At 42.3% G+C, this 27,716-nt stretch overlaps 1 protein-coding gene across 3 annotated transcripts in view; it reads left to right on the top strand.

The window, feature by feature from the left end:
• The window catches only part of CXCL16 (C-X-C motif chemokine ligand 16), a 273,289-nt gene that overhangs the window by 105,459 nt on the left and 140,114 nt on the right, over positions 1–27,716 (top strand). For all 3 annotated transcript variants that reach the window (XM_069646606.1, XM_069646603.1, XM_069646604.1), the window contains exon 2: positions 8,416–8,545. In XM_069646606.1, the coding sequence (XP_069502707.1) occupies positions 8,416–8,545 (130 nt within the window). The remainder of the gene's footprint in view (positions 1–8,415; positions 8,546–27,716) is intronic.

The following is a 27,716-nucleotide window of genomic DNA, read 5'->3' as shown; positions in this document are numbered from 1 at the left end:
ATATCCGTGTGCATGCATGTTTAATAACTGTCATATTTTCTTCACAGCAGGTTCTCTATGACCAATCCTCTTCCTTGCATGCACATTATGAAACTGCCTCGTTGCCCACTTTCTAGGCAGTTCATAGCACACCCTGTCTAGATCATGTTTTATATTTCACTAGCAGAAGCACCCGTTCTCCGAACGGGTTCCTAGACAGACATGATGACACTGATCCTGTAGGTTTCTGTTCCGATTTGCTTATCGCTTGATGTGCTTTGGAAAAGTCATTTCACCTGATGCAGCAAACATTTTTGTTCCCTTCCCGGTGAACATGGTTTACGGCTAGTTTAGAAACATTTTTTGTTTCTATTCCCGCTGAACATGGTTTAGGGCATCGTCGGCAGGCACCATCTCGCAAAAATCCTCTGGAAAAGTAATTTCACCTGATGCAGCAAAAATGTGGAAACATCTGGAATGTTACCTGCCTTCACCTTCGCATTTCAAGTCCATTCGACTCTCATGAATGTTTTGTTTCCCTTCCCACAAACAAATTTGGGCTTTTGTTGAAATGCAGAGAAAGGGGTAGGGTGTACACATTTCATGTAGTCAATAATGTCCAGGGGGTCCTAACAGGTAAGTATGCACAATTTAATGCAGATTGGTGAAACAGTGTGGAATATATAAGGAACAACGCTTCACTAAGCCACAAAGCCACAACCAAATTGTGACTTTTAGTGAAATCAGGGGAAAGGAGTGGGGTGTCCAAATGTCATGTAGCCAGTAATGTCCGGGGGGTCCTAACAGGTAACTATACTAAATGTGGTGCAGATTGGTGAAACAGTGTGGAATTGTATAAGGAATAACACTTTACCAAGCCACAAATCCTGCCACATAACTCAGAGCCAAATCTTATATATATATATATAAATATATATATATATTTGGTGGTTTTGGCATTTGTCTTTCTATGCGCGTGCAAATCTAATATGTATTAACTTAAACAAAAGCAACACTAAAGTAACATATCCCATTCACGTTTAGCTATACTGGATACGTATACAAAATTGCAAACTCGCGCTAGCATTGCTGCATCCCCAGTCACCAATATGACACGCGCAACATGAACCCACCTTTGTCGTTGGGACCTTTCCTGACCACCCCAACACACTATATCAAATGCATTCAGCAACTCAACCAGCCGAGCAGTGTCCAGCGTGCACAGTTAAACGTTATTTTGGAATTCACAGAAGAAACACATCATTGGTGTTAGTCTCAGCACGACCCTTTCCAAGAAGGGACATTTAAAAAAAACACAATGGTGTGCATTCTTAGTAAGAGAAGCTATTTCCCAGGAGAAAATGTTTTAATTCTACTAACATTGTAAATTGATTGTTTATAAAATGTTAAATTGTTAATTTCTACTTTATCACTTCCATCACACTTTCCTTTTACTGAACAAAGCACATTATCAAAATGTAGAATAACCATATACATTATTTCAATAGGCTACCATTCCTAATAGGTATTGTACAAAATGTCGCCCTCATTTGTGCGCCCCCGCAGTCACTGCGACTTTGGAGGTGCACAAAATGAGGGTGACATTTACTGCGCCCAAGCAGAGCAGGGGTTGCGGGGGTGTCCCCCGCTCTACCTGGGCGCAGTAATGGGGGTAGAGGGTTGTGGGGGTGTCCCCCGCTTACCATTTTGGAAAGCGGGGGGCACGTAAGAAAAAAAACAGAAAAAAGAAAAAAAAGCACCCTGCAGCGTCAGCTCTAACCCATGTTAGTGGGAAGAGCTGACGCTGCAGGGATTGCAGGGGGTGGGTGGCACACTTCTGCATGTGCTGCCCTAAAGGTGAGTGGAGTTTGGGTAATGTAGGCCGGGGGAAGCAGGCACAGTGATCCATATGATCACTGCACCGCGCCGTAACTGGTGTCAGCATTTCCGGCCGTTGCAGTTACGGGGGCACAGTGATCACATAGATCCTTCCAAACAGACAGTCTAATACACTCATATTGTACTCTTTCAAAATACCCCTACAACAAGGGGAATGGTACAAATAGAAGCAATGGAGACTCCTGTCTGCTTTGCATCATAGCGCCTATTCTGAACAAAATAATGACCACAAATCCTTAAATCCAACAATAGGTGGTCTATGATTAGGTACAGAGCACAGACAAGTTCATTTTTCACCACTTTAATTTTAACGGTAAAGTGTTTGCAAACATTTACACTATATACTCATTTGGACAGCTACAGTATTTGGATATGAAGCTAAAATGTCTGTCACGTCTGCCAAACCATGGGGGGCTTGGAGCCAACCTACTTCTTGTTTCTGTGACCGAGGGCCCAATTAAAGCACAACTTTAGAAGAGAGAGAAAGCCGGGTCTCAGGTTAAAGAAATCTGTGAGTATGGGGGTTGGCGCATGCCAATTCACCAGTGAACAGACATCCTTAAAGAATGATCAAATAAGCCATGAGCCATGCTACAGTGCCACTCAGTAGCCATCACTGGAAGTTCACCACCAGTTCAGAGTCACATGAGCAAAGGATTGTGAGTATGCACATTACCTCAAATGCAAGCATGTAGTTCCAAAAATGTTCTTTGTCTTGCAGTGCTATTTTATAATAGCATCTTTAATCCTAGACAGACAGTTCTCAATGCTGCAGACAACTCCATGTTGGTGTCGCCCTTATTAGGGATCATCAGCGTCCTATAGTATGACAGCCTGGTGGTTGGAACTTTGGGGGGTGGAGCAAACACCAGCAGAATGATGGTGGTTTAAAAATGCATCAAAAAAACTTACGCCTGAAATGTGAAAGTAGAATAAGCCATCTGAGCCAAGTAATATGTCACAGCGGCACTCATTAGCCATTGTATATTTAGGATGCTATCACAAAAAATCCCCCAAATCAGCAAGACATTATCCAACAAAGGGGCAGTGTTGTGTTCGGCTTACATTGGAACCCATTACCACATTAAGATGTTTCACTGTTCCTATTGCAGGTACTCCTGACTCTCTCAGGTTCCTATGACCTGGACGCTGCAGCCCTCCATCTAATCTATAGCACGATCCAAGCTTGGATGGCGACAAATGGACTATGTCTCAATGGAGACAAAACTGAGATCATCATCGGTCCCAAAGAAACACTAGCTAAACTGGATCATAAATACTGTAACTTCATCATAGACCACTCACTCATCCCTGTCTCTTCATCAGTCAAGACACTGGGTGTCTACTTAGACTCCACACTATCTATGACGCGACAGGTTAGTGCCATTGCTTCTGCCCATTCCACTAAGCTTATCAACAAAGTTAAACCTTTCCTTTCCATGCAAAACCGCCTTTCAATAGCCAGAGCCACCATTGGAGCCAAATTAGATTATTGTAACTTTCTCCCTGCAAAGAATCGAAACAAACTCCAGGTCATTCAAATAATGCTCTTAGAGCAGCCCTAAATATACCGAAAAGGGACCACATCACTCAAGCTAGGCGAGACGCACACTGGCTCCCAGTGAAGGATCAGATCACATTTAAGACCCTCACCATTACACATAAGTGTCTTTCACTCAACGCTCCACCCTACCTATCCGATAGCATTGTTAAAGATACCAACACACGCCCAAAAATGAACGTGCCATGCCAACATACTACGCATTCCCTCTATCAAAAGGGCCAAAGCAGGGTGTATTGGTTTACCTCACTTAGCACCAAAACTTTGGAACGCACTACCCAACTCACAGAGCCCTCCCTCTCAGCGTTCAGAAAAGCCCTAAAAACGACTCTGTTCAACTAAATCCCATCTCCCCCTTTCCCACCCTGTGTCAATCCATCACTTAGTTTGTTGTAACTAAAAATGTATTTTCCTGTCTACTACTAAGACTGTACTATGTAACTAAGCCCACTGTCTTGAAACAGCGCCACGATGCCCATGGGCTCCTGGGCGCTTTACAGATGTGAATAAATGAGTTATAACATCACCCCAATGGAATAAGAGTCATATTAATAATCCGTTCTGAAGGGGCAGGTGATGGCCTCCGTTCCCCTCGGGTGTTCAGCGCTTTGGCATAAAGCAAATAAATACAATAAAATATAAATACAAATATTCCACTAGCACACCACAGTGGCATACAGCATTTGCTCTGCTCCTTGGTCTCCTGAGTCGTTCACCACAATGCAGGGTGACACTAAAGATGGGCTAAAGAGGTATGATCCCAAGCATTTGTCTTGGCCCATGTTGTCTAGGTCTATGCATCCCTTATGCCCCTCTTATCCATCATCCGTGCATCCGGCCAACGGGGATGGAAAAGCGATGCTGAATGGGTCATGCACAACATAAAAACTGTAGATGGTCATATATCAACAGTAGAGTTCATGTCACCTTGTTGTTCGACATAGCATCCTAAACTACGCTACCTTTGGTCTATCAAATGGCCCTCCTAAACTGTCAGTGGACTATATTACTGTTTTGATAGTTACTCATCTACAATTGTATATATTGTTAATGATTCCTGGATCGTTAAAGAGAACTGTAGTTGTTTCTTATCACTAGATCATAGCCTATTGGTACCTGCCTAGCTTACCTACCTACCTATACATGATCTCCCCACACATTGCCAAAACCTTATATTGATACACGCCTCCGCATGTAGCCTTAGTCTATACTTATAGCCTGAACCTGCCTATTTTTATACTCCTCCTTGCCCACAACCATAATGAAAACTACCCAATACCACACCTTACACTTTGCACTGAGCCTCCTTACCACCATGGCACTTGCATCCGTGACTTCATACCCTGCTAAGGACAGAAACATGAGACTGAGGGCAAGACTGTCCCGTCTTCATGAACCATCATCCTACCACAACTATAGAGGCTATATCGATCTAGCAAACAAACGTTCGCAACACCCCAAATCCGCCACTCTCCACCCTGTTCCCTCAACCACCAACCAGTCACCCTTACAAAGAGCTGCTCCCACTAAAAATAAACTACCCCCCTCGACTCAACTAACAAGTACCTTAGATCTAACTGGATCTCTCATCAATGCAAGATCTTTGATAGCCCATGCCACAGAAATCTCAGACACCTTAACTAATGAAAATTTAGACCTATTAGTCATAACCGAAACATGGCTCCATGAGGCGGCTGGCCCTGCCATCATGCTAGCTATACCCGACGGCTACCAACTATTAAGAGTAGATAGAGCCAACACCAAAGGAGATGGCCTAGCCATCAACCATAAATCCACCTTACCTATTAAATTCGCTACCACCCTGCCACTCCCATCATGTGAACTCCTTACTGCCAAAATGCACCTCTTGTAACTGGACTCTCACCATGCATGTCATTTACAGACCACCTGGACCACTAGGATCCTTCGAAGACGACCTAACAAGTATTATAACCAACAATACTAAAGACCACGCTCAAATACTATTACTGGGAGACTTCAACCTGGGCTTTAATGACTGTAATGACAAACATGCCCTATCTGTCGCCTCACTTCTGAATGACTACGCCCTAACTCAAAAAGTCTCTTCCCCTACTCATGCCAAAGGTAGGACCCTAGACTGGATTGCTGATCGGAATTGCAACATTAGCATTACCAACATAATACCGCAATCCTGGACCGACCACTACCTAATTGTATTCAATGCCTCACTAGACCTTATCCGACCTAAACCTATACTCATGGCCCCGCCACTCCCCACCAGAAGCAAAAAAGACATCACAGCAGAACAACTCCTACCCCACCTTCTCCCTACTCTTAACAATCTAGATAACATTACAGATCCCACGTCGCTTGTGGAAGCTTACAACAGTACGATGATCAAGGCACTTGACTTGATTGCCCCTACCAAGATACGTAAAAGTAAACAACTCTGTCACCTCAACAACTGGTTCACGCCTCACCTGAAAGACCTCAGAGTTCAAAAAAGAAAGTTGCAGTCAATTTGGCAACACTCGCCCACTGAGGAGAACAAAACTAAATTAGCCACCCTCGCCAAATAATATAAAAAGGAAATCATAAGTACTAAAAGAAATACCTTCAATGATAGAATATCTAAGGCCAAATCGGACACCAAGGAGCTATTCTCCATTCTCCGAGAAATGGAATCACCCATACCCCCAACTGACAACATTCCTAAAAATAAGCTTTGGTGCACCAATATACAAAATGCCCTAGCGGGTAAAATCAGCCTGCTCCAAACTAAAATTGCGAACAAAAAAGTATCCTTGCTCCTGCCAACGGAACCCACACCGCAGCCACAGCTCACTCCCAACCAACCCAACTCCCCTCACCTATTTAGCTTCAGAAAAATATCTATATTGGAGACAGAAAAAATTATACTATCCTTAAAGCCTTCCAACTGCAAAGGAGACAATTGCCCGGCTCAAATCATCAAAGATGCAGCTCGAGACTTAGCCCCCTTTATCTCGAAACTCATCAATGCATCCTTCAATTCCAATCTAGTACCTAATAACCTCAAACAATCCTGGGTGCTTCCCTTGCTAAAAAAACAAACACTGGACCCTGCAATACCAACAAACTACAGACCCATCACCACCGTCCCATTTCTACTTAAAATCATTGACAGAGTAGCATACCTGCAAATTCAGGACTACTTAGAAACTAACAATCTACTAGGCACACGGCAATCTGGCTTCCGTCCCCTTCATGGAACTGAAACAGCCTTGATTGACCTCAAGACCCAAATTGACGAGTTGAAGGACAATGGTAAATTGGCTATGCTGCTCCTCCTTGACTTATCGGCGGCATTCGACTTGGTAGATCACGCAGTCTTATGCAATCACCTAAGTTCTGCCAGCTCATTTCTCAAGTGATGCCATAACCTGGGTACAATCCTTCCTGGCAAACCGGGCAATGAGAGTCTTCTCCCCCCTAGCAGCTGCTGATCCCACACAAGTTTCATGCGGTGTTCCTCAAGGATCATGTGTATCTCCGACGATGTATAACATCTTTACTAAGCCCTTGTTTGACAAGCTGGACAGATTGGGTGTCATCTACACTAATTACGCAGATGACACACAGATCCTAATCCCCCTTTCGGGCAACTTCTTGGAAGACACAGCCTTAGTAAATAGGATATATCTCCTCATTCAGGCATGGATGGCATCGCACGGCCTCTGCCTGAATGACGATAAGACTGAGTTACTGATCCTCGGCTCAGAGCTGGCCATTAAAAAACTTGACCCTAACTATGCCTCATTTAACATCGACAATAACGTCATCAAAGTGATGCCTGCAGTCAAAACCCTCGGGGTTTATCTTGACTCAGCGCTCACCTTCAAGAAACAAACAAACTCACTAGCATCCTCCACTGCATATACTTGCAAATTGATCCGAGCATGTAGACCATTTCTAACGGAGACTAGTTGCATTACACTAGCTAATGCTCTCATCATATCCAAGCTGGATTACTGCAATGCCCTTTATGCAGGATCTAACAAGTATATCCTTGACAAACTCCAAACTAGCCAAAATAACGCTGTTAGAGTAGCTTTAAAGATTCCTAATAGAGCTCATATCTCCACCTCTAGGAAAAATATCCATTGGCTAAAAATCAAAGACAGGCTCGCCCTCAAAACTTCCCTCACCTCCAAATGTCTTAATAACTTAGCCCCCCCTTACCTGGCCAACAGAATCCACAAGAGAACCTCAAACCGTCCCACCAGATTGATTAACGCCTTTACCCTAGTGGTGCCTAGATACAAAAAGAGTACAGCTGGCGACTCTAGCTTCCCGGTCATAGCGGCGCAAAGTTGGAATAAACTCCCGCTAGATCTCAGAATGGACCAAACTTACTCCAGTTTCAGGCGAAAAGTCCTCACCTGGATACGTGCCAATGACACTTAGCTTGACCTCCCCTAACGATACTAGATGACTGTAACTAGATGAATGATTTCTGTTCAACCTGACTGAGCCGCAGTCTTGCATTTTTCTTGCTTACCTACCCTGTGTTCTAATATGAACTGTATCAACCGTATTTTTTCCTGTACTGCCCTGTACTCTCTGAACTGTAGTCTGCATTTTCTTGTATACCCACCCCCCGCTCTAATGTGAACTGTATCAACTGCATTTCTCCTGTAACTAAGTCCTTAAGCTTACTTGTACTGTTTGCGCCCAGCTACCCTTTCGGGTTTGGTTCTGCGCTATACCAAATAAATAAACAAACAAACAAACACTAAGTAGCCCATTTCATGAGGGCCTCAAATTGGAGGAAAGAATAACAATCATTTGGGAGAAAATATTGCACCTTTGAGTGGGGTTGAAGGAGACCTGTCTCAGTGATGATTATACAGTGAATATATTGCAGGTTTATATAATTATAATACACAGTAATGATGTTAAGAAGGCGTGAAACGTTCTTGTCAGAGTCTATAACATTTTCATTGTTTCCACAGGTTGGTGTCAGATTGGGTATACGCAATTTTGTGATTGTTCCAAGTCACCACAAGACATTAACCCGAGGGAGTTAGCATCTTTTGCTTTTGGCGAATTGAACTATGAACTGTGCCAAGGCACACTTATAAGGTAAGAACCCTTCTGCGAGGGTCCTTGCATGATGGCATACTGTCTGTCGGTGTCCACGGGTGGTTGAGATTATTTTATTTTTTTGTATTTATTTGTATATGCGTTTTTCTGAAACATAACCTTTATGTGTAAAATTCATACACAAATTCATGAAACGTACAGACATTTGTACAACATTCCTAGATTCATTAATTCATTCATGCACATATTAAAAAGATACCTCCATAACATATTGAACATTCATATTATTATTACACTACCATACAGATCCTTGTTTACCTGGAGACGAGAAACTAGGGTCATTGTTTCTCTTAATACCATTCAGCTTTGACTAGTTTATAAAATGCTCGTATAAAATTGATGTTTACAATACATAATCATGGTCATAATCTACCCGTAAATCGGTATGGAGACGACTTAAAATGTTACGGATATCAAACGTGCCTTTACAGAATAAAAACAAATGTTTCTAGTTGTCCATTATTCCCAGCACCTGTTCATATACGGCAAATCAATTTTTCTCTGGCAATGGCCTTTCTTGGACCCCATCTAATGTTCACAGTTGGCTAAGTATGAATCGCTTAAATATCTCTCTATAAATTGGACCAACTGAGTGATTTGAGTAACAGGGGATTGTGTCATAACGATGAATGATATATCTATACTCCTTAATGGAGCTGTATTACACCAGTTTATCGTACTGTTTCACCCAGACAAACTCTCTTATTTTCTTATCGCTTCTTAAGGGCTGAATGTTAACTGCTACTGATTACATCCTACTGCTGTTAAATTACTCATCCACTCGTGTTGAAAAAGGTTTAAGATATTAGAGCTACTGTTTAGTGGAATTTATTCTAGCTTTTGTACAATGAGCTTTTCTGGAGGATTTATAAATGTATGTAGGATCATAAGTTTCCTTAATACTACATAAGTGTAGATTGATTGAGTACCTAGTTTTATCCCTACAGCTGTAATAGGCACACAATTTCAGAGGCTTAAGGTACTTCTCCAAATAATATTTTCCATACGGTCAAGATCTTTTTCTTTTGGTAGGTCCATAATTCCTAATCCGTAGAAAATAATCTGTTTTGTTAATAGTTAAGGAGGGGTATAAGTGTGAACCCACAGTAGTTAGCCTTAATCTTCTAAAATTGTGACACAACAACTGATACTTTGCCTAGGAACCTTGTTTTTGTCTCTGAGATATTAATAGTATTGTTAACCGCGCACCCTATATACATGATAGAATTACACATTTCTTTGCCATATGTATGCCAGCTAGCTCCCGTCTTTCGCTTAATATTTGTAAAGGTCATGATCATCATAGCCATCTTCTTGATTTTAATCCTCATTTTGTTATTGGTTAGGTACTCCACCATTTTTGTGAGGCCATGCTGAAGACCAATGCTAGTCTGATCGAAAATGACTACGTTGTTAGGTGGAAAAGCTCTTGTCGATTCTAGCTCCTTGCCTAGATCACTCATATAGAGATTGAACAGGCAAGGAGATAGTACGTAGCCTTGCCACAGATGCACTCTGGTAGTGATTTCTTCTGTGCATGACCAACCCATATTAGTTCTAATCTGGAGTGAACTGTTCGAGTATAAGAGCATTCACATTTTTAAAAGCTCTCCCAGGATGTGTATGCTCCAAAGTTTATTCCACAGCTTTTGATGGTCAACGCCATTGAATGCTGTGTGGAGATCCAGAAAAGCTGCATGTAGAGATTAACCCTTAGACTTGTAGACCTAGTCTCTCAATAATTGTAATATTAGACCATTCAAGTCTGTCTCCATGCCCTTGCTGAACCCCGTTTGGGATAACATATTAGCCTCTATGGCTGACCTGATCAAATCATCTAGGATCAAGGAGGCAAAGGTCTTGCTGGAAGAATCCAGGAGGGCACTTGGGCAGTAGTTCCCTGGTACATTACGTCACTCTTTTTGAGAATGGGGACAGTATAGTTTTTATGCCATGTTTCCGGAAGTTTATTTTCTTTTATGATGTTTAAATAGACTGGTTGAAGCCACTTGGCGCATAGCTTGGTTTTTTTCCACAACATGGCATTGGACAAGTCATCAAGGCCCTTGGCTCTTTAGTCTTTGCTGTTAATGATCCTGTATTCCACGTCCCTCATCATAAAGGAACCATTCCAGGACAGTAAATACTTGTCTGTGAAAAGTACTTTAGTGGAAGGCAATTTGGGGAAAGAATTTCAATAGTGGTTTACCAATGTGATTTCAGCGATGGGATTGGTTTGTAGTACCTTTATCTTCCCAACCAAATTGTTTAAGTAGTCCCAAAAAGTTTTAGTATCTTTTGTATGGAGAGTTGCCAACATATTAGCTCCATCTCTTAGATTCAAGGTAACCTTATGATACTTACGACACTGGTTCAGGGAACTATTGAGAATGTATCTTAAGGTTTGTGAGGGTGTTTGACTAGACGAGCATGGTAGCGCTTTGGTATTTCTTGTATCGTTAGTGAGATTATTCTATTAATCAATGTCTTGGATATGGAGTTATAATAAATAGTTGAATGGCTCTTGCCCCTCCTCCATGTGGGCTGGGCTGGAATGTTTCCTATCACATGTCCATTCAATTTTGCAAAGTTCTTATTATCCATCAAATGTGCCCAAGCTACACCCCTCCTATTCAATTGATTGATTGTTATGGGGATGAACCTAAACTCTTCTGAGCAGACTACATCTGGACACAGACAATTTAACTCATCAGCAATAATTATATCTTCTACTTTCATATCCTTATACCACTGTACTTGGAGCATGCAAGGCTTCAAAGAGTTTTACTTCACTCATTGCAACGGATATCAGTAGCCATTTACCAGGAGGAGGTGGAAATCGCCTTTAAGCACACTGATGGCCAAACTAGAGTCATTATGGGTTGGCCATTCTGTAATTGTAAAGCCCCAGATATTTTTTCTACCAATTAATTGCCCGTCCGAGGGCCTCCCTTTTGTCTCCTTTTTAGCCTTCTTTAAGTGAATTGAGAATTTGTCGAAGATTGGTGGTGTAGATAGCCACACTTCTTGCAAGAAAATTATGGCATACTTTGAAATGTCTACTGGATTTAAATCTTTGCTTAGAAAGCTGTTGATGCATCGAGAGTTCCACCTAAGCAGTTCAACCTGGTTGTTGTTTAAGGTTCAAATGACTAAATAACGTCTCAGACCTACATGTTAAGAAAGCAGAAATCCAACTCCAGTCTTTTCTCATATTCCCGTCATTTGCTTCAGAAGCCCCGCAGTCTCCCAGTGAATCTTTCGTGGGAACAGGACACGTGATGAGCTTGTTTAAAGTCTCTTAGCCAAGCCGCCCATGCAAACCGGAGTACAGTGTCTACCTGAGACACCCACGCTCAACCACACGCTCCTACTTACACACTTGCCTACCACTACGTGCCTCTTACTGTAAGACAGTAGTACAAAGCACACTTAACATCCTGCGACTATGTACAGGTCATGACAGACTGCTCTGCCTGAGAACGCACACCCACTTCAACCCTCCAACTAAAGGGTGGCCCTTAATGAATCCGGAAATGGCGAACACCAGCACCCAGGGACATCTCACACTGTGCCCTTGCCAGGGACTCGCTAGACGCTTGCGTCTTGCAGCAAGAACCACCCACACATATCAGAATCCCGCCAATCCCCTTTCCGACCATAACAAGCAAGTGAGAAAGCTTGCCAAGCACACAATCTACTCCACACACACACCTCACGGTATAACACTTCTGACATTGAAATCACGGCCCGCCCCTCCTAAACCTTGTATGCTTGACCTTGCTACACCTCTGCCTGAATCAAACGTATAGACAAAGCCTCATTGCTGGGGGTTGCTATGCCCCATACTGTCTGCCACTTAACTATAGAAAGGCAAGCCACCTGTAACTGTGCCTGCAGCCTGCCAGGTTTTACCTGTTGACGGCCGTTGCACCTTTGCCCAGACCCCTCTTAATGACATCCCCATTATAATCCAGAACGTCCAAACAAATGCTTGCAACAACACTAAGCCATTTGCGAAAAGGTGTGATAACGACTAGCCTTCTGGGCAACCGCTGAGGTGTGCATTAGTAAATGGCAGGTCACACATTGCCCGCCTACTGGACATTGCTGACCTGATTTTAGTGAATAACCTTGACCTATTAGCAGGAACGGAAACTGGGCTGCATGATGCAGCAGGTCCCACCCTCTCTAGCTATACTGGCTAACTACACCATTTATCGTCCAGATAGATCTGTCATCAGAGGGGGCAGGGGGTGTTCATAGCTAGAACCTCCATCCTACACAGAGAAATCAATAACCACACTTTCTCCTCAGGATACAGATTCACTACCAAACTATCTGTCATATACCTCAACTGCAACTCTACATCTGCTCCATCGGGCCCCATCAACATGTTTGAGGAATGCATCCTCCACCTCCTCTCTAGCTCGAAGGTCTCATCCAAGACTATTCTGCTGGGCGACTTCAATTTGGGACTCAATGACCCAAATGACACCAACACACTATCCCTCGCCAATTCTCTGCATGCGCTAGAATTCATAATATGTACAACAACTCACTCACCCAGTCCATCAACCAAGTGGTCCCCCCTCACCTTGTGCAAAGCTAAATCTGCTGCCCATAATAATGCTTGGTTCACACCAGATCTGAATGCCCTTCGCATACTCAAACGGCAGGCCGAATCGAAGTGGAAACATCCCCCATCAGGGCCAAACAAAGGCAGCTAAACTTTATAAATTAGCTATCCTCCACAAAAACAAGATGAGAATTGAGAAAGCCAAATCTAGTACTAGAGCCATTATGCCATTATGCGCAACCTGGAATCGTCCCGACTTCCACTAGCCAACTGCACCAAGGACAAAATCTGGTGCACGAACATACAAAATGCCCTTCTTCATGAAGTTGACATACTCCAAAGAAAGGTAATTAGTAAAAAAAAAAAACTTGACAACTACCAACTCTATGACCCCTCCCACCAATGTCCAACCTCCCCAGCAAAACCGGCCCCCATTCAAATTCAAACTGATCTCAGAGCAAAAGGCTTCCCAGATCATCAAAAGTCTTTATCCTTCCCACTGCCAAGGCAAAATTTGCCCTGCAGCAGTCATTAAGGACTGCGATGGCCCACTAGCACCATTCATAGCTACCTTGATCAATGCCTCATTCACCTCTAGCTTAATACCCTCCAGCCTGAAGGACGTCTGGGTCCTTCTCCTCCTATAAAAAACATCATTGGACCCGAGCATACCTACAAACTACTGCCACATCACCATTATCCCGTTCCTCCTGAAACTCCCGAGCAGCATACATCCAGATTCAACACAATCTGGACTCCAATAACCTCCTGGGCCTGCGTCAATCATCCTTCCGCCTATGGCACAGCACTAAATATGCATTACTAGACCTAAAGAACCAATTGGACATTATCAAAGATGCTGGTAACTCGGCTCTCTTACTCTTGCTTGACTTGTGTGCCGCCGTTGACTTGGTGGATCATCAAACTCTATGCCAACACCTGGCCTCGGCCACTCACTACTCCCCAGAAGCAATTGCCTGGACTTCTTCCTTCCTATCAGGAAGGACTATGAGATTTTTTCAACCTGTGACCGCTGACCCCACAAGGCTCCTGAATGTTTCCTACTCTGTACAATATATTTACCAAGCCCTTGTTCGACCTGCTTGATGACAAAGGCATTTCCTATATGCAGATGACGTGCAGATCGTCCTCCCGCTAACATTAAGAAGTTGCAAATCATACAAAACAATGCCCTCAGCATCCCTAAAAGGGACTACATCTCAACAGCAAGATCGAGAGTACACTGGCTACCAATCTGTGAGCGCGTCATTTTTAAATCACTTGCTATCACTCTCAAATGCCTCATCAACAAAGCCCCTAGGGACCTCTCCCATAAATGTTCTAAATCCCGCTCCTCAAGACCCACCCACTCTAAATACTTGCACCTACTCTGTGTCCCTGACTTCAAAAGACAAAGATCCGCCGGGCTGAGCTTCCCTGTCATTGCCTCTAAGAACTGGAACACTCTATCCCCTGCACTAAGAGCTGAAAAATCTTATTGGTTATTTCGGAAACAACTGAAGACTTTACTTTTCTATGAAAATTGGCCGCTGGCATGAATGCCATAATGTAACTGGCTGTGTACTTACTATTTACTCTGTAACAAGCGCCCTGATACCCCTGGGTTAGGCGTGCTTTATAAATGCAAAAATAAATAAAGTCCATGGTTTAGTGTCCTTTTCAGTCTCAAAGCGTTGCGGTAAAATGTCCCATGGCTGTGTGGGGATAGACATTGAAGCCCATTGATTGAAGTGAATCTGCTAAGATCGTACCTGTGTTTTCTTTTGCGTAGGGAGTCTTGTGATATCTGCAGAGGTAGGACTAGCAGCTGCCATAATGCTGGTATCATATATGAAAGTCTCTGTCGCCAGAGCAGTGTCGGCACCTTGATCACATCTTTGGACCAAAGTCCTAGATATTTCATGTCCCTCCTGTAAAGGTATACGTATCTCCTGAATTTTGTCTACCTGGTCCTTTAGGCGAAAGGGTAAGATAGATTGGATGTCCATTGCGGATTTGTCCTTCTCATTTTTCTTTTCATTTCCTGTGGTTTGCAGGCTTTTTTTCTTGTTGGTGTTCCCCGTTTTTATTTGTTGTCCTCTCACTATCTTTGTCCTCCCCGGGTAACACCATTAGAGAGCTCGTCTCCACATGAAAATTCCTATTTTTCACCAGGAAGATTTTCGTAATGTTCCCTCCACTTTTGTCTGTGTTGTTAGATGGATGATCAATGGGGATTTTGATCAGTTCAATTCGAACACACGACATAGTAACTGTTCCTGTGTCCCCTGTCTCCCCCCACAAGACCATTGTGTCACTCTCTCCCATCGGAGGCATACCCTGCCATTGCGCCTGATGAACGCTCCTTAAATTATATCTCCAGACTTTCTTTTCAGGCACAGATCACGGTGCAGGACAAGAAGCTCTTACCCGCCAACTGAACAGCAAAGCAGATAATCGGTACGTCCTCTCTCTTCCTCATGTCTCCGTAACTGCTGTAGACTCACCTGAAACTTTTACTTCCTCTGGTGGTCTCCCTTACTTGGCTAGGAGCCCCAAAGTTTGAACAGGCGGGTCTCTTCTTGTTGTGAACCTAGCGTCCCATAATGTTGAAAGCCTTGCCTGCATTTCATAAAGAGGATGGTTCTCCGAAATATTTTAGCTGTGTTCTGCAGTGTGTTCCAAGGTGCAGAGCAGTGTCTGTCTGCTGTTTTTATTGCTGGAGCTGGTGATCGTGCATAAAATGCCTGAACCTGGCGGGGCGCAGCAGTGTGCTGCAGTTTGTTCCGAGGTGCAGAGCAGAGTCCGTCTGCTGTTTCTATTGCTAGAGTTGGTGATCATGCTTAACATGCCTGAATCTGGCGGTGCGCAGCAGTGTGCTGCAGTCTGTTCCGTGAGCCCCGAGTCGGAGCGGAACAGGATTTGGTAGTGTTCCTGAGGATTTAGTGCAGCTGAGGAAGGGTGTACAAGTTTAAGAAGCCGGTGAGTTTATTCCCTCAATTGTGAGAAGGATACACTAAAGCACACAAACTTTGTTATGAACTATCTACGAGAACCCAGGGTCTCGGCTAAGGGCACCTATCAGTATAACTGAGATCCTGTGAGATCTATTTTTAATTTGATCTCTTATCTCTGAAAAATCAATAACGAACTGCTTAAATTAACCGCTGGTGCACTTGCAGAGGAGCGGGGGCCCCTGTGCCTGCAAGAGTCTGCTGTTTGAAGGGATGTGACAAGATGCTGGAGGTAGGAGTATCTCTCTGGGAAATACCTCAGCGTGACACACCAGTTACTTGCCTTGCAGCCAAAAAGTTTGATGTCGTACGCATACAAGCTTAAAATAACTATGCCAGCCCGTACAAGACGACTGAAGGCTCCAAGTACGGCCTCATTGCAGCAAACATCTCCAATAGACTCGGTCTTGCCAGGTCCTATTTCAACATCTAACGTATCAGTACTGACATCCAGATCAAAGCTCTGTTGGAAATCCCAAGGGAGGGGCAAACGCCACAGCCTATGGAACCGCCCCACCCTGGCCAGGGGAACCCGGACTGTCCACTTGATGAATTAATTTCCTTTGAAGACATCTCTGACTCTTCCTTGGTACGGGGGGCGAATCAAATCAATCTCCAGGAAGAAGCCCCAAGGAGGCAACTGCCAGCCTCAAAGTTAGTGGAAATGTGCCATGGAATCATTACCCCTCTTCTGTATGTTGAAAATGCCAATATAAGGCCTTTTATTCTGCCCCGAATTGAAATCGCACAGGTCCATGGTCTGAAGATTAATACAACATACAATTACAGCCAGACAGTGAGTTTGGTACCATTTTAGTGGGGACCACCTCACAAGTACCTGCACTTAACTATTCCAGGAGGATCTGCTCGCCGGGTTACATCCCAGAGACTGCCTTTTCTAACATGTCTGATCTAAACTCCCCATCTAAAGATCTGGGAAGGAAGGACAGACTGGATCTAAGGGTCCCTGGGGAAGGTTCAATTACTCGCTGCCAGGGGGAGTTTCATCTGTCAGCATCCCTGATAATTTATGCAGACTGGCCGGATTCATCAAGAACCTTGTCAACCTCCTCAGTTTCCTTTATTCACCCGACACCAAGAATATTGTTCGGGTTATCTAACTCGGTGACAACACTGATTGTTTTGACTTTGGCAGCAATTAACATTGTTTTTAGTACTCTAGCAAAGCTCTATGACCTACTAAATGAAAAGAGTATTGCCCAGTCGGCTTTGCTTGCTTTGATATTGACAAAGGTGGAGACCCTGGGGGAAAAATTGGAATAGACCATTGGCCTCGCTCCGACCCAGGGCACCCCAAATAGAAGCCCCCTGACTAATACAGTCAACCCGATATCAAGAATTGGGGGGGGGGGGTAGTTCTTCCAGGGAGAATTGAAGAAGGTGTTATTATTTTGCCCTCACGTGAAGCAGATATCTTTAAACATGTAACAGGGTCAAGTTCTCTTACCCCACTGATGGAGCAAGAAGGCCGATCTGTTTCCCCCAGGTTACTAAACCACCGAAGCTGAGCCCACCCTAGCCTGTATTTCAAATATTTACAAAGAAATGTCTCCCTATGCAGGCTGTCAAACAAGTAAAAAAATGGAAACAAACAACAGGCTGAAAACAAATGTTAAACACCTAGACAGCTAAGGTGAGAGCTGAGCCGGCGAAGCCGTCTCAGAGGAAAAGTTCAAGAGGTGGAAGGAAAAAACAAGAGAAGGTCCTGGCAAGTTAGTAAAATAGAGGTTTGGTGAAGATGGAGGAAATTGACCTCACGCGGGCCTCCAATACCTCAAGTGTACGATTGATAGAAGAAATACTGGACCTAACCACCCATTTGTTGGGTGAGCAGATAGAGGACCCGATAAATTGCTTGCCCATGCCATCGTGCAAGCCTTGCAAGCCTTCGAGGGTATCCTCTATAAACCCTATAATCTTGTTTGAAGAGTAGCAGTGTCAGAAGGGGTGGACAAGCCCCAAAGGGTCAAACCACAAAGTTCATAACTCTGGAGCAGATACGATTATGACTACCGAATGCGCAGTGCCGGACTATGCCTTCCAATTGCCATTCCTTGTATTCAAACTGGGATCAACAAGAGGAGAGAGTTATTAACCAAGCTTCTAACTGGTACATATGGTAGGAGGATGTGCCTAATAGGCACCATTCGGACCTCATCAAAAACCATCATGAATATCTGGATAACACTGAGTTGGTTTCTGGGGCCTGTGCGAGGCCTAGTGAAGGCCAACGTAATACATCTCCTTCTTGTAAAAGACTTGGTGGATTTCCCTGATCCTAGGGCCTTGAATAGAGTGAATCTTTTGTCTTTTTCATAGGATCCCACATTTAAGAGCAGTGGGTTCGGGTGATATCGATTTGGTCGAATTTGTGCTTGGTTACCAGGGGTCTTGCTGGGGAGGTTGGGAGCAAATTAGAAAAAAATAGAGGCTGCCAATTTAGATATCCAGATGGAGTCCAGGTACACAAGGGGGCACTCCTGCCTTTTACAAAATAATGATAACACCTGTTCGCCCAGAATGCTTTTTGATTACAAGAGACGTGGCTCCAGAGGGAGATTATGATTGATGGCTATTCCCTGGTATCAGTGCCACCCAGTAAAGGAGCTGCGGGAAGACAGAGATCAAGGCTATTGACTGCATGTAGAAAGGCTTGAAGCTTATCCCATGGCTCTCGCCAAATGGGTTCTCGCTGTTAACAAGATCAGCTTGGGAGAGATCTCAAGGTAACCCTGGGAGGTCTTTGGGCATTATTGATCTATATTGGAACCCATTGGGGATAACTGTCAAAGATTTAATGGAGGTGCTTAGCCTTTTATTGGATCTCGGTCGCTCGATCCTTTAATACAGGAGGTTATCATAATGGGAGATTTAAATATCTCCTGTCTAAGACAGTGGGGCAAAAACAATTAAGAACGAGCGCATGGTTGAACATTATGAAATCCAGAGATCTAATTATGATCAATGTCATGCAAAAGAGGGATAGCCATCCCCGCCCTACTTGGTCTAGAGGCTGCCAGATGGCCACTATTGATTACATATTTGTCTCTAGGAACCTATTTGACTGCATACTTGACCTGGCGGTGAGTCCACAAAAAATAGTGATCATGATTTGGTCACTATAATTTGGGCCTCTTTGCTCATCCCATATATAAGAGAGACATACATTGAGGAGGTGAAGGTGACATTGGGGAAAAATCGTTTCATTTGGTCAACTCATTCATTGAAGTGCCTAAATTGTGACATGGGTTAGCTAGGTGATCAAATCCTGAATTATCCAATTACATTAGACAGGAACTGGTCTAAAGGATAGGCAAACCACCCATACCTTTGACCCACTTGTGGTACTGAAAAAGGGAAACAAGATGGGAAATTAGGAAGATAGACCCGCAGCACACAGAAGGAGGGCGGAAACAAATTAAATCCCTCAAACAGAAATTTTAAAACTGGAGGCAAGTCCATCAATCACTTATGCTGCAGAGAGATGCAGAGCATATGTTGGGAGTTCTAGCAGCAAAGAATAGTGTTGTAATATGGTAATTGCTAATAAGAACGTTTTTAGACCATTTGAACTCCAAGCTAATATGATCCTAGAGGAATCCTGGGTGGACCATTTCCAGGCTCTCTTTGCAGCTTCAATTGAGGACAAGGGGGGAAATAGACCAAATACATGAGGATAAGGGCACCTGGTACCTTCCTTTTGACAGGGAGGATATTCTAAGGATTATAGCGCAATCCTCTCCTTCAAGAGCAAAAAGGTCCGGATGGACTTTCTAATGTGATGTTGAAAACCCATCCGGAAGAATGGGCGAACATACTGACAACAATGTTTAAAATTATTCTGAAGGAAGGTAAGTTACCACACACTTGGAGAAAGTCAGTGGTAGTTCCAATTTTTAAGAAGGGGCCCGTACTGACCCTCCAAATTATAGCCCCATAGTGCTTTTTGATGTTTCAGCTAAGATTTTTGCCGATTGATTTTGAGGCACCTGTTAGATTGGGGAAGGGAAATAGGGGTTGCTGATATATCCCAATCTGGGTTTGTTGCGGGCCTGGGGACCTCAGTTAATTTGGCAACTCTGGACTTGCTAAAACAACAAGTAAAGTGCATGGGTCAACCTATATTCCTGGCTTTTATTGACTTTAAATCGGCTTTTGACTCAATTGATCGCTTTAAGTTGTAGGTGAAATTGGAGAAATGGGGAGGCCCGTCTCACTTACTCATGCTAATTAAGGGTTTGTATTTTGAAACCTTGACGCAGGTCAGGTTAAACCGGCTAGGGCACTTGTCCACGTCGATACTGACAGCAAGAGGTTTAAAGTAGGGGTGAATATTGGACCCTGCTTTCTTTAACCTCTACTTGGCTAACATCAGGGTTTATTTTAGAAGGACTACGTAATTTTCCCCAAAGATAGGAGGCCATGCTGTCCAAGGGTTCCTATACGTGGATGACTTGGTCTTGGTAGATCAGACGCCACTGGACCTCCAAAGACAACTTCAGGGATTGAAAACATACTGCCATGAGAACGGTTTTCAAATGAACTCTAAAAAAATCAAATATGCGTTTCCTCTTCAGACGAACTAAGAAAATAAGAATGTGGATAATGAAGGTCGACGATACCCCATTGGAGAGGGTATATGAATACCAGTATCTGGGCATTCTAGTAAACGATTCATGGACACAAAATCCTTATAAGAATGATTTAAAACTCAAAATGGTTACAGCATCCAGCCAAGGGCTCTTATTGCATAATACGTTTGGCAGATATTTCTTTGACCCTGCTGATTTTTTTAAACAGAAAGTGGTCCCTACCTTGACGTGTGGGGTTGACGGAAAGTTGTTTTTGTTCTGCTTGGACTGGAATAAACTTGAGGGGCAATTCTGGAAAAAAGGGTCCGGGTCTCCCCAGGGAATCCAGATACAGATCATACAACATGATTTTGGCCTACTCTCTTTATCAGTAATGGCAAAGTGGAAGTATCTATCATTTTTCAGGTAAATCATTAGGGCACAGGGTGAGTTTATACTTCGTTTTGAGATCTTTATTAAAAGATTGTTGGGAGGGGGGGTTGATTTCTATTTGGAAGGAGAATTGCCTGACCTGGCTAAATGCGTCAAACATATCATTGGAAATGCTCACGACGAGACCAACTGCGGGTAAGCATAAATTATGGCGAGCGGACTGGTGTAGGACAATTAAAGTCCCTCTGGAAACTTACAAACGGAGATTAGAAGAGATTATGAAGGAGATGGTAGACTTTAAAGAATATACCACAAGGGAAAGAATTAAAAGAATTAATAAGGATTTAACCGAATTCTCGCATGAGAAAGTGTTTAAATAAACTCAAGAAGGGTATGACCCTTCGAAAAATCAGGGAATCCAATTCCAAAAACAACGGAAAGTCCATTTTGGAAACACCTCTTTCTCATCAGGATCCTCTGGTAATGACAGTTCTTCCCATTTTAGAGCACAGAGGAATAGTAGTCGCTCTACAAGACAACAAAGTGTAGAGGTAGACGGAGCAACAGGAGAGGGTTGGATTTCAATAGATCCACTAGAGGCAGATCGGGTCCACAACCACAAAGGCAACGTTTTTTAGAAGACGAAACACACAACGAGGATTGGGACTATGCCCCACGTCAGACCAGGAGCACCAGGGGCTATTAGTCAATTTGTCCAGTTACATTCCAACAAAAACAGAAGAATCCTTATTGGATAAAGGTTTAGGGTTCGTGCTCACCACAAGTTACAATGGTTTCAGGATGAGAGTAGAAATCCATAAACTACTTTGGAAGATACATTTAAAGCAGTTTTTCCAGGACACATGTTACGATGGAGAGAAAAACAACAGTGGACAAAAGAACCCTTCCAACTTTTGTCCTCCGTCTTCAAGAATGACACCAGAAGCAATAGTGTTAAAAAAACAGGTTTTATCAGAACTAAAGCTATTAGAAGATAAAAATAGCAATACCCAGTTTTTTTTCAAAATTTATCACGTGGTGAACACGAAGCTCTCCAGCAATTAAAAAACAATGAGAAAATTGTAGTGAGAAAGGCAGACAAAGGCGGAGCAATAGTGTTACTGTATTGAGACTTTTATATCGCTGAATGCACACGACAATTAGAGGACACGTCGTTCTATAAAAAAAAAAAACAGCACGTTTAAAAACCATTATAGAAGAAAAGATAAGGAAAGCGGTTGGATTTGTAAACAAGAACACAAATTCCTGTTGTCTAAAAAAACTGTTTAACCCAAGTTTTACATCTTGTCTAAAATGCATAAGTCACTATCTAATCCTATTGTGTCCGGTGTAGGCTCCTTGCCTGAACCATTGTCAAAATTTGCTGACAAATACCTAAAACCCTTTGTTCTTGAAATGTGTTCGTATGTACAAGACACTACGGAAGTAATAACCCTGATTGAAGACTACCCTTTTGACAGTAAACAGCAAATGTTGGTTGGGCTGAACATAGTATCTTTATATACATGCATTCCTCAAGATTTAACTATTGAAGTCTCAGAGGAAGTACACCCCTGACTAAAAGAACAGAAGGAGAGTGTCCAAATAGTTTCATATTATGGTGTGCAGCAATGTCCCTGAAAGAAAAGTATTTTAGCTTCAACCACCAACTGTTCCAACAAATAAATGGGACAGCGATGTGGCCCCATCTGCTGCAAACCTGTTCGTTGAGTTTTTCGAAAAAAGTGAGATCTTATCACCCTACTAACCCTGTTCTACCCCATCTCCAGATTTGGAGGCATTTTATAGACGACATCTTGAAAATATGGGATGGTGGTATGGGCTCAACGCACCAAATCCATTTTTGAAATTCACAGCAACAACGAGTACAGTTGAGATCAACTTTCTTACATCACAATTTTGGCAGATACTGCCAATATACACCTTGCAAGTAAAACCATACCACAAAGCCACTGATTGGAATTCCCTGATGCAGTTTAATAGCTGCCATCCGAATCACACCAGAGAAAATCTACCAGTGGGACAATTCTTGCGACTAAAGCGCAACAGTTCAAACAACACAATATTCAAACAAGAAGCATCAGTTTTGAGTTCTAAATTAAGAGCAAGAGGGTACCCTGCGAAAATTGTAAAAAGAGCCCACAAGCGAGCAAAGAATAACAATAGGGAAGCCCTATTAGAATATCATATAAAACCCAAAGATAATAACCAAATTGTGTTTGTTAGTACATTTAACACACTCTCGAATAAAGTGAATGCCATTATTAAACATAAATGGCATATATTAAGCTCTGGTGAATGCCCAATCATGAGACCTTTATGAGCGTTTAAAAGAGGACCCAACATAAAAGATCTGGTAACCAGAAACAATATCTCTTCCAAAACATCTCAGCAGACTTTGACCGAGTCTTGGGGTTTCGAAAAACCATACACCCGGGGGTGGCTGTAGTTGCTGCTCCAGCACCAAACGGACAAAGGAAGTAGATCTAGGTTTAAAAAAACCCTGGCAACAATGACAGCTCACCAATTGTAATTCACATATGGTGGTGTATGTGATTTGGTGTCTTTGCCGTAAAATCTATATAGGAATGACAGAAATAAAAATGAAAAAAAGAATTACAGAACGTAAGAGCTGTAGAAGCAAGAAGAACTTAATGGCTCCACTTGTAGGCCATTATTTAGCTATGGACCATACACCAGAGTCCCTAACATGGAGTGTTCTATTACAAATGGACCAAAAAGACGACACCGCACAGAATAGAAAAAGGTTATTTGAAAAAGAACAAAGATTAATCTATCTCTGTAATTCGGTGGACCAGGGGCTTAATGAGCTAATTAATTGGAAAACTCTTTAGGTAACAATTTATATGTACATATCAATGTATATATCTTCAATGGCTAAATAATCGTCTAAAACATTTTTGTGACGAGTAAAGGATATAATCTCTACGATCCTCGAGAAAGTCTTGAGTAACATGAGAAAAAATATGCAAAATGAGTTGGGTACTACCCGTAATGTAATCAGTTACATGAGGCGAGTCTCCGCGGTTAGGCATTGATTCACTACACCTAACATGGCGACCGCTGTTGGACATACCTGAGACAAGCAAGAGCGTTACAGAACATGCAGTCACCGCCATCAGCTAGCTAAACATAGCTAAAAGATACGGCTTTGCAACCGGTGGCATCCAACGTCATGATGAGAAGTCACGTGACCGGAGAACAAACGGTTGTGTAAGAAGGTTCAATGAACAGTCCCTGACTGTATACACGGTAACAACAAGTAGAAATAAGTTTGGCTTATTCCACTTATCCACTGTCTATATTTTCACACATATAAGGCAGTTCCAAAATATAATTTCCGGTCCTCCTCTCTTTTGCTTTTAGAGAAGAGCGAGAGGGACATCTTTAACATAGCATGATAAGAAACAAGCTAATATACTAGCTTGCTAAACGATATGATAAAGACAGCGTGCAATGCTCCAGCTGCTTATCTAAGGAAATCCATGCATCGAATGGTAAGAGCCATATAATTTACAAAAAGAACTCTCGTTGTATGGTAACCGTTTGGAAGCAACTACGTAATTTCTAGCACTATTGTGCCATACTGGCAAAAGAAAAAAGATTTTTTTTTCTGTGTATACTCCGCAACATCAATAATTACTGTGGACCTCGTTTCGTTATCCCAGTGCTGTTTTTTAGCATGTAAACTTCAACATGTGACATTTGATTGAACTTGTGCCAAATATAGCCATTAAGAGGTTGTCGTAGACACACTCATAAAAAGAAGAGCTTGTGAGTGTTTTCTCTAAAACGATAAGCTGAGTCATCCTGTTAACCAGGTGTAACTCCTTTCTACCTCAGAGTTACAGAGAATAAACCTTCAAGCGAAAGAGAATTTCTCTTATTACCCCTGCTACTAATCACAAGACGTCAGAGAGGTAAGCCTCTCCCTCAAGAATTAAGTTTTTTTGGTAGGTTGACTGCTATAACAATCGATCCTAGAGGAATACAACTGATTTGTCTGGTTGTCTCTCTCTCCCCCTTTAGGATAATGTCTTACATTAACAGGAAGTCACTACAAGAGAACTGCCTTCCCGGTCGCATCAAGTCACACAGAACTTATACTGAACATTTTCAGTCATGGACATGTGAATCAAAAATAAAAAGAGTTCCCCTGATGAATTTCGCTTAACAATCTTTTTACGGACAATGGGAATGAAACATGTCGGGTTAACAAGACTGTGGGATGTTTGTCAAAGTGGTAATTGAGCACTAAAAGCTGAATTGTACTGAGCATCATCAAAAGAATCCTATGATTTGTTTATGAGATTCTAGATTAGACATAATTATTTCACACTTAGTTATGATCCTAATATTTCAATTTATATCATCTGTTTTGTTTAGTATATAATTGAATGTGTAGGTTGTAGTTTCTGTTTTGATTACGTACTTAACCTAATTTTTTGGAATCATTTTTTCTTGGTTTCACCCTTTTTCTATTGTTTATTAATGGTGGAGGTTTCTATAACGTTAGGCATTTGGACTGGTGTATATCTCAGTTAATGATTGGGTCGTACATGAGGAATAATACTGTACACATGTTTCCTTTTCCTTTTCTTGCAGAATTGTTTTTCCCTGCGCCAAAAAATTGTAAATTGTTTTTCTAGATGTGTTTTTAAAAAATTTCCCCTTGAAAAAACATTTTTGTAATAAAACAAATAGTGATATATTTTTCCAGAAAGTAATTGGTGGCGTCAATTTGTTGCAGACCGAGACAGACAGTTCTCAAGGTATCTAGGTAATTGATTATAGATCCCTAAGGGTGAGTTATGAGAGGCGTTAGGATCTTTTTGTAGTTTGTATTGGTTGTACGGAATTAGAAATAGAAGAGGATTTTTAAAACTGTGTTTAAATTTATGGCTGAAAAGGGAAATAATTGTTATCAGAGATAAAGGTACTAAGGAAGCAAGGTCCTGCTGCTCCTGTTCAAAAGAGATAGAGACGTTAAGATATTTGATTATAACCTGCCCAGATTTGATTCCATAAAGACAATTATATCTGACTAAGCATCTTGAGAATTTTACATATTTATCCGAAGGAAGGGTTTGGGCGATGTTTTTAGTGGGGAGAATACCACGTTTACTATGGCAGCAATTAGGTTTTTGGAAAGTACCTTGGGAGGAGCCTGAAGATACTAAACTATTAATTGTGTTATTAATTGTTATTACCTGTAACCATTGCTTTTTATTGATATTATATGGATTGTTACGAGGATTATGATTAATTTTACTGAAACTGAGTTATTTTAAATGTTTAAATTGGTTTTCATAATTTTGAAAGGGTGATAAATTCAGATGAATAAATAAAAAAAAAACAATTTAGTTTCTGCTGCTTCTCGTTCGAGACAGAACTTGGACTGCAACTTCTATGATCCCTCACCATTAAAAATGCTGGCTTGGGCTCATGGGAGGTGTGGTCCAAAACGTCTGGAGAGCCAAAGGTTGGAGACTCTTGCACCAAGGAATTGTCTATTAACAATGACAAAACAAATTCAGTATATCTTTCATTTTTCATCTCGTCCCACTAGTCTAACTCAACGTCCCTCTCTCTGACATCTGCCAGCGGTGCAAATATAAATCCCAATAACAGAACATAATTTCCTTGAACAAAGAGGATGGGATAACCTTATTGCATTGGAACCAACCCCTTTTCTAGTGTCTGCAGTCACGTGACTGTTTTCATGCATGAGTGTCACTGTCTGGGCCGTGCAGTTTAAGAACGTTGAAGTGCTGCATTTTCTACTTGACAGCTAAATCTTCAATTACTGGACCAGAGGGAAATCTGAGACAATGTTTAGCTCAATATGCATAATTTTACCCTTCGCTGTTAGTAGTGCCGGGGCCTTAAAGAATTACCTCCCTCAATCTTCTCTCTCTCCAGAGAATAGGTCCCTGCCCTGCTAACCTGTTGGATTTCAACTCCCATCAGATTTAGCCAGAAAAACCCAGTGATGATTGATGAGGGAATATGGAATTCGTAGGCCAAAACATGTGGAGAGCTGCAGGTTGCAGCCCCTTCCACTATAACACACAGCCCAGTGAGGACCTTGTATTTGTTTCTTGGCTCAAATGGTAAGGTTTCCTTTGGTGGCATTCCTGTAGTGTTGACACAATTAGGGCTGTCATGTGCCTTAATAATTCCCAAGGAAGGTTTATTCTGTTCAGAAGCTTTTTAGCCACATGGGTTCAGGCAGCTCTTTTATAGGAAAATCACAAGCATTGCTCTGTTTTACAGGACCCCTCTCCTCCTCAGGGATGTCACCCCTCCTTGCTTCAGGCCTTGTTTTCAAGCCAGGTGTCTCTGGAGATCATGATCCAGTCACGAGCGCAACCTTATCCTGGATGGGAGCCCTTACCTTACTTATCCAGGCAATTGGTTGTCACATTGATGGAAGACACATGAATTGTGTCTTTTATGTTTGAAGAAAATATTTTTGATCATATTTAGCAATACCAAATTGATTGACATGGTGACAGAAGGGCATTCGG

The sequence above is a fragment of the Ambystoma mexicanum genome, chromosome 1p (assembly GCF_040938575.1).
Source record: "Ambystoma mexicanum isolate Mex_15411 chromosome 1p, UKY_AmexF1_1, whole genome shotgun sequence".
Classification (NCBI taxonomy): Eukaryota; Metazoa; Chordata; class Amphibia; order Caudata; family Ambystomatidae; genus Ambystoma; species Ambystoma mexicanum.
This window is presented reverse-complemented; position numbering and strand designations above follow the sequence as displayed.